Consider the following 13,852-nt stretch of genomic DNA (forward strand, 5'->3'; position numbering starts at 1 on the left):
GTTATTTGTTCACTTATGTTCCCTTTATCTAATATTAGGTTTTGGTTGAAGATCTGATAACATTCAGTATCACAAATATGCAAAAGTAGAGAAAATTAGAAAGGGGGCAAATACTTTTTCATAGCACTGTAAATAGATAATTTGACGTATTTTATTTCTAATATTGTATTATTTATACCAGCATTTATTTTGAAAGTTTACACAAATACTGGTATGTTGAAAGCTATTGTGTAGGCTATATGTAAAGAAATTCACTTTTAATAAAATGCAAATAAATGTTATGGGAATTACTCAATAGAGTCTGCAAAACTGAAATGGGTCTCTTGTACTGGGCAACGGGTTTAATACAGCGTACTGGTGACTCCTTACTCCACCCACTCCATTCACTGCAATGCAATACACAGTATGTACTGTACAGTGGAGAGAACAAGTATTTGATACACTGCCGATTTTGCAGGTTTTCCTACTTACAAAGCATGTAACAGATCTACAATTTTATCCCTGATGTCCGTACACAGCTCTCTGGTCTTGGCCATTGTGGAGAGGTTGGAGTCTGTTTGATTGAGTGTGTGGACAGGTGTCTTTTATACAGGTAACGACATCAAACAGGTGCAGTTAATACAGGTAATGAGTGGAGAACAGGAGGGCTTCTTAAAGAAAAACTAACAGGTCTGTGAGAGCCGGAATTCTTACTGGTTGGTAGGTGATCAAATACTTATGTCATGCAATAAAATGAAAAATTAATTACTTAAAAATCATACAATGTGATTTTCTGGATTTTTGTTTTAGATTCCGTCTCTCACAGTTGAAGTGTACCTATGATAAAAATGACAGACCTCTACATGTTTTGTAACTAGGAAAACCTGCAAAATCGGCAGTGTATCAAATACTTGTTCTCCCCACTGTATATGGGATACATGTTGGCTTGTAGAGAGAACTTTTCTACCTGTCTCAGATAAAGTGGGGTGGAAAATACTCAATAGGGTCTCTACTATCCAAATATGGTTTGTTTTGGAGGGGGACTGTGTCATACATACCCAGCAGCACTTCGTTCTCCACCCCCTCCAAGGCACCCAATGCAATACACCGTAATAGACTGTACATGAGCTACATATTGGCTTGTGAGAAAGCTTTCCTACCTGTTTTATAAACTGGGGTGTGAAATACTCAGTAGGGTCTCTACTCACCAAATATGTGTAGTTTTGGAGGGGGACTGTGTCGCACGGCTTGCTGCTGGCTTTTCACTCCGCCCCCTCCATATGTGTTGATTATCAGTTGTAAAGACAAAACAATTTAACACTTGTTTTTGCTTACCGTGTTTACTTTCAGTGTGAAATAAAATGTAAACAAAGACACAATGTAAACAATGACGGACTGGCATACCTGTTAACGACATAGATTACCCTAATGGTGATGGTAATGTATGCACCTTTACACATTTAAATCAGCCCAAGGCCAACCTTGACGTGTACCAAAAATGCATCAGTTCAATCGCTTGGCCTGACAAATAAAATATTCTTTTTTTCCTAGTAAAATCATGCCAAAAAAAAATCAGTGAGCAAGTACAGTCCTGTGAGCCAGATTAAGATATTGATATTGATGTTATTCCAACATCTAACTATTTCCCCTATCATCTTGAGGGTAAAGCCTTTCCTGTTTTCAAAGAATGTCACAAAAGATTACTTAAAACAAACATTAGGAGTCTAAATCAGTGATTCAGCAAAGTCATTTCACAGTTGGATGCAGTGAAAACAGGACAGACTACACAACCATTGCTTCAACAGATGCTTCAAGACAGCGATGTGTGACATTCTAGAATATTTTGTGAAGGAAATGCTACCTGCAAATTTCTTAGCCAATGATCTCCTCCACATTCATTGTTTATGCTCTCAAAATTGCAGCCAGAGCAAGAAAGCCATGTACAGCCAGGGTAAAAAAAGAATATTTGAACTGCAAGCATCCCAAGAAATCAAGATTTGTAAAACATGTAATACTGCTAACAACTTTCAGCGGTCAAGCTTTAATGTCATCCATGCTCCAGAGACATTACGTGTGAAGGTAGACAGGCCAGCAGAGAGCTGTTTACCCAAGAGCTTGAATCTATCCTGCATGTACAGTATAATATACACCTTTATGAATTATCTAGTATTATAGGATTTTCTAATAATGACCTATTTGTGAAATTGTACACACTACATGGCAAGCTCTGGTATATCGACTGCACTCAAGTATCAAAATCAAGTGTGGGCTTTACCTTAGAAGGTCCAATAATTTTTGAAGCAAGCTGTGTTCTATCTGGTGTCATACGAAAAGAAATACAGTGAAAAAGTCCTACATTTTCTTCAGAAATAAATGCCATCTGTGCTCTGACAAATGCACAAACAATGACTCATCTGGGTCTAAACTTCAAATTCCAAAGACAACCAAAACTCTTCCATCTCCACTTACTTAAGATGATTATAACATATTAAGCAATGAAAACAAGTAGTTCAATGACCAAAGAATTGATGGGCATAATGCTCTTTTGAAGTCACATCTGAAGGAACAATTTGTGTTAATGTCTCCTGCATCTTTTGTGAGTCAGGAATTACAGAGTCTGTTTTGTTACAGCAAAGCGGTTATGCCAAATGTGTCTGGAACGGTGCACAATTGATGACGTTTTGAGCATGTGATAGTGCCTGTGAACTTAAAGTCACATTGGACAGTTATAGATTAAATCTTACAATTATGGATTCCTTAAGCCAGTATGAAAGAGAATTAAAGGATACACTACTTCCACTTAAGAAATACCTGGTATTACAGAATCTGGCAATTCATGGATTTGTGGTGGATGTGACACTAAACTATGAATTTTCTCATCGGTGCCGCCATTTTAGAAAACAGACAGATGGTAGTTGTTGTGGTGTTTATAATAATAATAACATGCCATTTAGCAGAAGCTTTTATCCAAAGCATACATTTTTTAAAGCTTTTTTTTGTGTGTATGGGTGGTCCCGGGGATCGAACCCACTACCTTGGCGTTGCAAGCGCCGTGCTCTACCAGCTGAGCTACAGAGGACCATGTGTGCTTATTCTCTAAAGCAGTCTTATTAGAGGGAAATGTGAATACAATTTGTCACAATGGCATGCAAGAGTATGTTTTATGAGTGATCAGAGAGAAAAATACTATGTAATACATTTTAAACTCTACAGAAAATGCCTTTCCTGACCTTGATAGATAATAAACACCTCTGTATTATGTATTATCTTTCAATCTTGTCTCTGTCATTGGTTTTGAAAACGTGTTTAATAGGACTTTACAATATACTGCTAACCTTGATAGAAAAGCAACACATAGAGGCCTATAACTTGTAAATAATGTTCTCCATTATTGTTCTGAAAGCTTGATTACGCTGTGTACTGTTAGCCTTTTAGCCTTGTTGCCTCTTGTAATACATTTTTAACTCTACAAAAAGTGCCTTTGCTGACCTTGATTGATAATCATGACAATATAGCTTGTAAATAATCTTGTCTCTGTTATTATTCTTTCAAACTAGGTAACAAGGCCTATGCCTTTACTGTATATTGCAAACCTTGATAGACATATCGGCCTACAACTTGTGAATAATTTTCTCTGTTGCTGTTCAGAAAGTGTGATTTTACTGTGTCCTAATAGCCTGGTTAATATTCATTACATTTAACTTCTAAATAAATTAGATTTCGTTTTGATAAAAAAGGTTGGCTTTTGTGTTTCTTTTTTTTATGACTGTGTATTGATTTCAGGACCATGGATAGTACCAGGTCATTTAAAGCTTTGTTGCTGCATATGTGCACAACAGTCCCCTTCCAAATCTACTTTGGTTAGTAGAGACCCTAATGAGAATTTCACACCCCAGTTTATGCGGCCGGTAGAAGAGTTCTCTCAACAAGCCGATATGTATCCCATGTACAGTCTATTACGGTGTATTGCATTGGGAGCTATGGAGGGGGTGGAGAATTAAGTGCTGCTGGGTATGTATGACACAGTCCCCCTTCAAAACGAACCATATTTGGTTAGTAGAGACCCTATTGAGTATTTTCCACCCCTTTAGCTGAGACAGGTAGAAAAGTTCTCTCTACAGCCCAATATTCTCAACATACCAGTGTAAACATGGTATTTTGTTCATTATTGATGTAAAAAAATATTATATATTTGTTTTCATAAATAATGTATTGTATTTTTGGGGTTGGGGTATATAAACTACAGAGTCAGAGCATTTATCCCAAGACCATTGTAAAGCTTTGGTCATGTTTCAGGTGTTTGCAGGAGAGAGAAGCCGAGATGTCCAAGTTGTGGAAAACATCATATCATCTGTTTTAAAAGTGAGGAAACTGTGACATGTAGCAATTGTGGTGGGAACCATGAAGCTACGTCTTTCGATTGCCCGACAAGGGTAAAAGAGAATGAGGTGGCCAAAGTCAGGGCTGTCCAGAGCATTTCATATGCAGCAGCTGTTAAAAGGGTTGAGGGTTTGAATGGTGCTCTTGAAGAGTCCATGGTGGTGGATAGGCCTTTAGTGTTGCAGGGGTTGCCTTTCACCAGCAGGACCCTGATATTGTAAAGGTTAAGAAGGTGGCCTTTATAGCTATGGTGATTAATGGCACTGCCAAGGTGGAGAGAAAGTCCAGGAAGATAGATATCATTGTGGATGCGGCGGAGCGGTTCCTGGGATTGAAAGATTTCTCGGCAGAGGAGTTACATGGAATAGTGTCACAAGCCGTACCACCCTCTCAGGCCCTAGAGCCTGAGAAGAGAGATATGGAGATTTTAAAGAAGGAAGAAGTGGGAGTTTTGTTTTATTTTTGTCAATGTAGTATTTTTATTTGGGTGGATTAAGTTAGTTTCCCTATCACATATGGATTTTCTTTTTACCTTGTTTTGGTTTTTCAACCCGTCCAGTTGGTGGCGGCAATACACCTTTTGGGGTTGTAGTCCACCATAAAACACACAGAAGAAGACAACGTTTGTTTACGGAAGTAGCGAGCTTGGAAATGCTAGCTATCAGATTGTTAGCATAATTTACTTAAATAAAAAATCGTTTGCTGAATCATGATAGCATCATGATGGTAAAGATTTCATAGAAATCAACAGGCGCGGTCTAATAGAACAAGATAAACCCAACTAAGCTAAGAGATGTGCTAGCGACGTTTTCTAGCTAGCGTAGCTTGTTTATCATTCAACCGTCTGTTAGCGTGGTACAGCTAACGTTAGCTTGATAACTAACTGATTGGATTTAGGTCTCCCGAGGTGGCGAATTGAAGCCATAGGATAACCGACACGATGGGGGCCGAGCAAAGTGGTGATTCTGAGCACAAGCACTCTGAGTACAGCACCTCAGGTAAGGGAGGACACGCAGGTTGTCTGTCTAGTAGGTGACGCGCAAAGTGCAACGCTCCTTGACCTCTTTTACACATAGGATACTGAAAAAATGGTGATTGTGTTTTGTAGTTTACATCCTGCAGTTTCATATTAGCAGGATGGCCTATGATGTGTCCCAAATGACACGCTATTCGCTATATAGACCATTACTTTTAACCAGGGCCCATAGTGCTAGGTCATTGTTTAGAAGCCTCTCTAGTTAGCTATCTTTCAACATAAAACAATTACAAAGGAGACAAGGGAGTTGATCGTGGACTACAGGAAACGAAGGGTCGAGCACGCCTTAATTCACATCGACGGGACTGTAGTGGAGAGGGTCGAGAGCTTCAAGTTTCTCTATCTACATCACTAAGGACCTATCATGATCCAAACACACCAACACAGTCACGAAGAGGGCATGACAATGCCTCTTCCCCCTCAGGAGGCTGAAAAGATTTGGCATGGCCCCTCAGATCCTCAAAAAGTTATACAGCTGCACCATTGACTGGCTGCAACACCGCTTGGTATGGCAACTGCTTGGCATCCGACTGCAAAGCGCTACAGAGGGTAGTGCGTATGGCCCAGTGCCAAGCTCCCTGCCATCCAGGACCTCTATACCAGGCGGTGTCAGAGGAAGGCCCTAAAAATTGTCAAAGACTCCAGCCACCCAAGTCATAGAATGTTCTCTCTGCTACCGCACAGCAAGTGGTCCTGGAGCGCCAAATCTGAGGGCCCATGCCAAATCTTTTCAGCCTCCTGAGTGGGAAGAGGGCGTTGTCGTGCCCTCTTCACGACTGTGTTGGTGTGTTTGACCGGAGCGCCAAGTCTGGCACCAAAAGGCTCCTGAACAGTTTCTACTCCCAAGCCATAACACTACTGAACAGTTAGTCACATGGCTAGCCAGACTATTTGCATTGACCCCCTATTGCACTGGCTCTATATACACTCACTGGACTCTACCCACACACTCACACATACTACACTGACACTCCAACAAACACACACACATATGCATATTGACGCCACACAAACTCACACTGTAGACACACTTCCACACTCTTTTACACTCTTCACATACGCTTCTCCTACTCTGTTTTATTATCTATCCTTATTGCCTAGTCACCTTTACCCCTAGCTACATGTACATTTTACCTCAACTACCTCGTACCCCTGCACATTGACTCGGTACCGGTACTCCTTGTATATAGCCTTGTTATTTTTGTAAAATATGTTTTTTGTGTAATTTTATTTTGGATTTGAGACAATACACAAATATACATATAGACTGAGTGTATAAAACATTAGGAACACCTTCCTAATATTGAGTTGCACCACCTTTTGCCCTCCGAACAGCCTAAATTAGTCTGGGCATGGACTCTACAAGGTGTCAAAGCGTTCCACAGGGTTCCTGGCCCATGTTGACTCCAATGCTTCCCACATGCTGGATGTCCTTTGGGTGGTGGACCATTCTTGATACACGCGGGAAACTATTGAGCGTGAAAAACCCAGCAGTGTTGCAGTTCTTGACACACTCAAACCGGTGCGCCTGGCACCTGCTACAATACCTCGTTCAAAGGCACATAAATACTTTGTCTTGCCTGTTCACCCTCTGAATGGCACACATACACAATCCATGTCTCAAGGCTTAAAAATCCTTCTTTAACCTGTCTCCTCCCCTTCATCTACACGGATTGAAGTGGATTTAACAGGTGAAATCAATAAGGGATCATAGCTTTCAACTGGTCAGTCTGTCATGGAAAGAGCAAGTGTTCCTAATGTTTTGTACACTCCGTGTACAAAGACAATAGACAACTTAACATTCCACAAACAGATCCACTAAATAGACATGACGTTGACTAGGATTTAATGCCCAACCTTCAACATAAAGAAAAAAGACAAATAAAGACAAAACATCAACTCGGACATACATAAATGTCAACAAACATTAATGACATCACACTTGCTCAGACCCACATGCTCACACCGTATTCATACCCATCCCGTCCGTCTCAGAATAACATTCCTTTCCATTTCTCATCTTTTGGATATCTCTAGTGCTTGTAACACTTTATGCCATATGGCTTCAAATTGCACTATTTTGTTTCTCTCTGTAGCCAACATTGTTTCAATATTTAAATAATTTATTTGATTAATCCACTGTCTTAATGATGGAGGATCATTTGATTTCAAGTTTTTAATTAAAGGTTTTTTCAGAATGATTGATGAGATAAGTATGGTCCAACCCATTGCATATCTTACCGCACCCTCATATGCAATGTTTTGAAATACAGTATGCAGATACAGATTAAAAGTAAAGTTACATTGTAAAACTTCTGACAGCCAACGTTCTAACTCTAACTGTTTGTACTTTTTAACTCATTGTTGGGAAAGGGCTCGTAAGTAAGCATTTCACTGTAAAGTCTACACTTGTTGTATTTGGCGCATGTGACAAATACATTTTATTTGTTTTTGTTTTGTTTTTATTTGAATTACTTATAGTTGGGAACATTCTTTCAATTGCTTTGTTGTTGCAGTGATGCCCTCACCGGCAAAGCAGAAGGCTAAAATGGATGACATTGTGGTGGTGGCCCAGGGGACACAGTCATTGCGCAACATCCACAATGACCCTGATGTCATCAAGCTTCAGGAAATCCCCACTTTTCAGCCATTGTTGAAAGGTAAGGTCAACGGCCTCTAACCTGGATCTAGACCTCTTCTCTGCCTCTACAGTATTATAGCGATTCGGAGGAGAAAGCAGACACAAGTTTGTGCTTCTCAACGCCAGGGTGAATACAGTACATAATAGTCCAGGAAAATCATAATGTGCCATATGACAATGTGTAAAATTATGAATAGGCCAAGACATTCCATTATGACCATGAAGTCTACAGAAAGACTGATAATGTCCAGTGTTTTGAGGGTCAGTCTGTCCATGTCTCTAGGTGTGCTGAGTGGCCAGACATCCCCCAGCAGTGTGTGTCTGGAGCGGCTGGACTCTGCCCAGGTGCTGCAGCTCTGCATCCGCTACCAGGACCACCTACACCAGTGTTCTGAGGCCGTGGCCTTCGACCAGAACGCCCTGGTCAAGAGGATCAAAGAGGTAACTAATGGCGTTATTAACTGTCTGCATCCCTATAGATAGACGAAAGTGGCCTCCTCGTCTCCTTTCCTTCATCTGCACTGAACTCACAGATGAAGGAAAGGAGGAGAGGAAGCCACTTTAGGCTATTGAGATACAGTTGAAGTCGGAAGTTTACATACACCTTAGCCAAATACATTTAAACTCAGTTTTTCACAATTCCTGACATTTAATCCTAGTAAAAATTCCCTGTTTTAGGTCAGTTAGGATCACAACTTTATTTTAAGAATGTTAAATGTCAGAATAATAGTAGAGAGAATGATTTATGTCATCTTTTATTTATTTCATCACATACCCAGTGGGTCAGAAGTTTACATACACTCAATTAGTATTTGTAAATTGTGTAACTTGGGTCAAGTTTCCCACAATAAGTTGGGTGAATTTTGGCCCATTCCTCCTGACAGAGCTGGTGTAACTGAGTCAGGTTTGTAGGCCTCCTTGCTCGCACATGCTTTTTCAGTCCTGCCCACACATTTTCTATAGGATTAAGATCAGGGCTTTGTGATGGCCACTCCAATACCTTGACTTTGTTGTCCTTAAGCCATTTTGCCACAACTTTGGAAGTATGCTTGGGGTCATTGTCCATTTGGAAGACCCATTTGCGACCAAGCTTTAACTTCCTGACTGATGTCTTGAGATGTTGCTTCAATATATCCACATAATTCTCCTTCCTCATGATGCTATCTATTTTGTGAAGTGCACCAGTCCCTCCTGCAGAAAGCACCCCCACACCATGATGCTGTCACCCCCGTGCTTCACGGTTGGGATGGTGTTCTTCGGCTTGCAAGCACCCCCTTTTTCCTCCAAACATAACGATGGTCATTATGGCCAAACAGTTCTATTTTTGTTTCCTTCGGCTTGCAAGCACCCCCTTTTTCCTCCAAACATAACGATGGTCATTATGGCCAAACAGTTCTATTTTTGTTTCATCAGACCAGAGGACATTTCTCCAAAAAGTACGATATTTGTCCCCATGTGCAGTTGCAAACCATAGTCTGGCTTATTTATGGTGGTTTTGGAGCAGTGGCTTCTTCCTTGCTGAGCGGGCGTTTGGAAATTGCTCCCAAGGATGAACCAGACTTGTGGAGGTCTACCATTTTTTTTCTGAGGTCTTGGCTGATTTATTTTGATTTTCCCATGATGTCAAGCAAAGAGGCACTGAGTTTGAAGGTAGGTCTTGAAATACATCCACAGGTACACCTCCAATTGACTCAAATTATGTCAATTAGCCTATCAGAGGCTTCTAAAGCCATGCTGTTTAAAGGCACAGTCAACTTAGTGTATGTAAACTTCTGACCCACAGCAATTGTGATACAGTGAATTATAAGTGAAATAATCTGTCTGTAAACAATTGTTGGAAAAATTACTTGTCATGCACAAAGTAGATGTCCAAACCGACTTGCCAAAACGATAGTTTGTTAACAAGAAATGTGTGGAGTGGTTGAAAAACAAGTTTTAATGACTCCAACCTAAGTGTATGTAAACTTCCGACTTCAACTGTACATGCCATATCACCAGAACGCCTGTGTCACTTGTGTGCTCTATGTGTGCCACAGCCAGAAAGGCATATTCAATCATTCAGAAAGGCATATTCTTTCCTCACTCTTCCTCCCAGATGGACCTATCGGTGGAGACTTTGTTCAGCATCATGCAGGAGCGTCAGAAGCGCTACGCCAAGTACGCTGAGCAGATCCAGAAGGTGAACGAGATGTCCATGATCCTGCGGCGTATCCAGATGGGCATCGACCAGACCACCCCTCTGATGGAGAGGCTCAACAACCTGCTGCCGGAGAGCGAACGCCTGGAGCCCTTCAGCATGAGGCCGGAGGGGGACGCTGCAGCCATGTAGTAGTAGTAGCATTGCCTGGGTACGCTGATACACTCACTGTCATGGACCTCTAATCTAGCCACCCATGCCTCTGCCCATCACCACACCAGAGAGACTTTTAAAAGCTCTTTATTGAACCATTCGTGTTGAACAGAAGAGACAGAGAGAGAGAGGAAAAGAGAGGGAGGGAGCAAAAGAAAGAGAGAACGCTGCCCCACCGGCTCCTCAAGCCATCCTGAGCCCTTCACGTCCACAACTCACCATCCCACCAGGCCTAGACTTTTAGCTCTTCACCATAAGCCGTACTCACTTCCCACCCCATCCAGCAGAAGCAGTGGGGTACAGGGACAGCTGCACCCCACACTGGGGTTTACATGTCAGTGAGTGTCAACCACCTTCGGTCAAGGAATAGGAAGACGGCAAAACAAGAGTTTACATGATGTTGCACTGAAGGGAACCTTCTTGGATTACTGGTACTTTGAAGACACCACAAGGAGTGTGGTGACAAAATGACTTCCAAAAATGACTTAATCTCCAGAAGTGATATGGGTCATAGATGAGCTCAGAAGACTCCCATAAAAGAAGTTAACTGTTGGACCTTGAACTGTCTGTATTTTTGTTTGGGGGGGGGGAATGTTATTGTCCAAAATTATTTTGCTTATTTTTCAGCTCTTGCAACTGACCTATATATTCTGTGTTGCACAGTGCAGTATGTGATAAACCTAGTAGTCTCTAGGCCTACACATAGCTACAGCTTTGTGGAAGATAATTTATGGATATCAATTCAAACCATCAATAGTAATCTTCGTGAATTCTGTGAAAGTTATGAGTGTTAGATGCTTGAATATGTTGGTTTCTCTGTGAGTATTTCAAATGGCTTACATAACAACGAAGACGTTTATTTTGGAAAGAAATAAACAAATTAGGAATTTGAATCGTTTGAATTTCTTGCAAAATGTATAAAGGTGCTTTTACTATTCTGTTTACTAAAGAATCAGATACTGACCCTCTCAATTGGATATGATGATTGGTTATAGGATATTGCCATTTGGCGTTATAACATAGTCAGGTCCAAATTTATTGGCACCCTTGATAAAGATGAGCAAACTATACAATAAATAATAGAGACCTGCCACCCAGACAGCTGATGAAACGGAGGAGTTTTCTGTCTGTAATAAAGCCCTTTTGTGGGGAAAAACTTTCTGGGTCTGGCATCCCCAGTGGGTGGGCATATGCCCTCCCAGGCCCAACCATGTGAAATCCATAGCTAAGTGTCACGCTCTGGCTCCGGGACTTTGTATTTTGAGCCAGGGTGTGTTCGTTTTGGTTGTGTTTTGTTTTGGTTGGGTGGTCATTGGTTTTGTGTTTCCCTTATTTGGTCAATGACTCCCAATCGGAGGTAACGAGTGTCAGCTGTCGGCTCGTTATCTCTGATTGGGAGCCATATTTAAACTGTCTGTGTTCACCTTGTGTTTGTGGGATTTTGTTCGTGTGGTTTCATGTTGTACCATAGACGTCACGTTTTCGTTGTTTTGTTCGTGTGTACGTTTAAATAATAAATATGTTCGCTCGTAACGCTGCGCCTTGGTCCTCTCTCATCGACGAGCGTGACAGAAAATCCCACCAAGACCAGACCAAGCAGCGTGTCCAAGAGCCATCGCTAATAGATCTCCGTGGCAGCTTCGATTGGGTCAAGCCCATGGAGGAGCTGAGTGAAGAGGGTTGGAGACAGAGGAGCGAGAGATGGGAGAGAATGTTGGAGGCCTGGAGAGACCCCCAGAAAATTTTTAGGGGGGGGCTCACGACGTCGGGGCAGCAGGAGGCCGCTATGGAGCGGTCCAGCGGGGTTGCAGAGGAGGCCGCCAGGTTACGGGGGCCACTGGTAGAAGAGGGGATGGTAGGTGTAGAGGCACGGCGAGAGGTACTGGCGTGTGTTGCCAGTCCGGTCCGGCCCGTTCCAGATCCCGGTGTAGAGCCAGTGGTGTGTGTCCCCAGTACGGTCCGGTCTATTCCTGCTCCCCGCACCAAACCTACGGTGTGCGTCGACAGCCCAGCCCGGTCCGTTCCTGCGCTCCGCACCGAGTCTGTGGTGCGCGTCGCCAGCCCAGCCCGGCACGTTCCTGCGCTCCGCACCGAGTCTGAGGTGCGCTTCGCCAGCCCAGCCCGGCCTCTTCCTGCTCCACGCACCAGACCTGCGGTGTGCGTCGCCAGCCCAGCCCGGCCTGTCCCTGCTCCACGCACAAAGCCTACGGTGTGCGTCGTCAGCCCGACCCGGCCTGTTCCTGCCACTCGCACCAAACCAGGGGTGCGAGTCGTCTGCCTGGTCCAGCCCGTTCCTGCTACTCGCACCAAACCAGGGAAGCGAGTCGTCGGCCTGGTCCAGCCCGTTCCTGCTACTCGCACCAAGCCAAGGGTGCGAGTCGTCAGCCTGGGCCGGTCTGTTCCTGCTACTCGCACCAAGCCAAGGGTGCGAGTCGTCAGCCCGGTCCAGCCCATTCCTGCTACTCGCACCAAGCCAGGGGTGCGAGGTGTCAGCCTGGTGAGGTCCGTTCCGGCTCCACGCACCAAGCCTAGGGTGCGTATCGTCAGCCAGGTCCGGTCCGTTCCTGCCTCACGCGCTAAGCCAGGGGTGCGCGTCGTCAGTCCTGATCCAGCCAGCTGGGTCAGATCGGATCGGGGCCGTTATGCGGGGATTGAAGTAGGGTGGTGGTCAAGCCCGGAGCCGGAGCCGCCTCCGAGGAGCAACACCCACCCAGCCCTCCCCTATTTGGGGTTTTGAGGCGCGGTCGCTGTCCGCGCCTTTAGGGGGGGGTACTGTCACGCTCTGGCTCCGGGACTTTGTATTTTGAGCCAGGGTGTGTTCGTTTTGGTTGTGTTTTGTTTTGGTTGGGTGGTCATTGGTTTTGTGTTTCCCTTATTTGGTCAATGACTCCCAATCGGAGGTAACGAGTGTCAGCTGTCGGCTCGTTATCTCTGATTGGGAGCCATATTTAAACTGTCTGTGTTCACCTTGTGTTTGTGGGATTTTGTTCGTGTGGTTTCATGTTGTACCATAGACGTCACGTTTTCGTTGTTTTGTTCGTGTGTACGTTTAAATAATAAATATGTTCGCTCGTAACGCTGCGCCTTGGTCCTCTCTCATCGACGATCGTGACACTAAGGGCCTAATTAATTTATTTCAATTCACTGATTTCCTTAAATGAACTGTAACTCAGTATATTTTTGTTCAGTATATTTCTATGATGAAACATACCGATATGTAGCTATACCCAGGGGCGTCATTTGGGTTCTTGCATTGGAATTATATTGAATTCTGCAGTAACCGAGTATTCCAGCCACTTCCTATGAACCAGTTGCTATTAAATTAATGTTTTTGGTTAGAAAACCTGCGGCTATGGTAGGATTCCAGGCTAACCTGGGCTGGCTCCTCGTCAGGAATAGTCGGAGGTGGAGGGGGCTGTGGAGCCACTATCCTGGCGGCGCTTGTGGAAGGGTGGGTAGGCTCTGC

General features: G+C 43.4%; 1 protein-coding gene across 1 annotated transcript; it reads left to right on the forward strand.

The window, feature by feature from the left end:
- The first annotated feature begins 4,972 nt into the window (after positions 1-4,972).
- LOC311137101 (BLOC-1-related complex subunit 5) lies at positions 4,973-11,360 on the forward strand. Its single transcript, XM_084171434.1, has 4 exons — positions 4,973-5,357; positions 7,912-8,055; positions 8,320-8,477; positions 10,132-11,360. Exons 1-4 carry the CDS (start codon positions 5,300-5,302, stop codon positions 10,363-10,365), a joined length of 594 nt encoding a protein of 197 aa, XP_084027560.1. The 5' UTR covers positions 4,973-5,299; the 3' UTR covers positions 10,366-11,360.
- The last annotated feature ends 2,492 nt before the right edge of the window (positions 11,361-13,852 follow it).

Source organism: Coregonus lavaretus (genome assembly GCF_964263955.1).
Source record: "Coregonus lavaretus genome assembly, chromosome: 11".
Lineage (NCBI taxonomy): Eukaryota > Metazoa > Chordata > Actinopteri > Salmoniformes > Salmonidae > Coregonus > Coregonus lavaretus.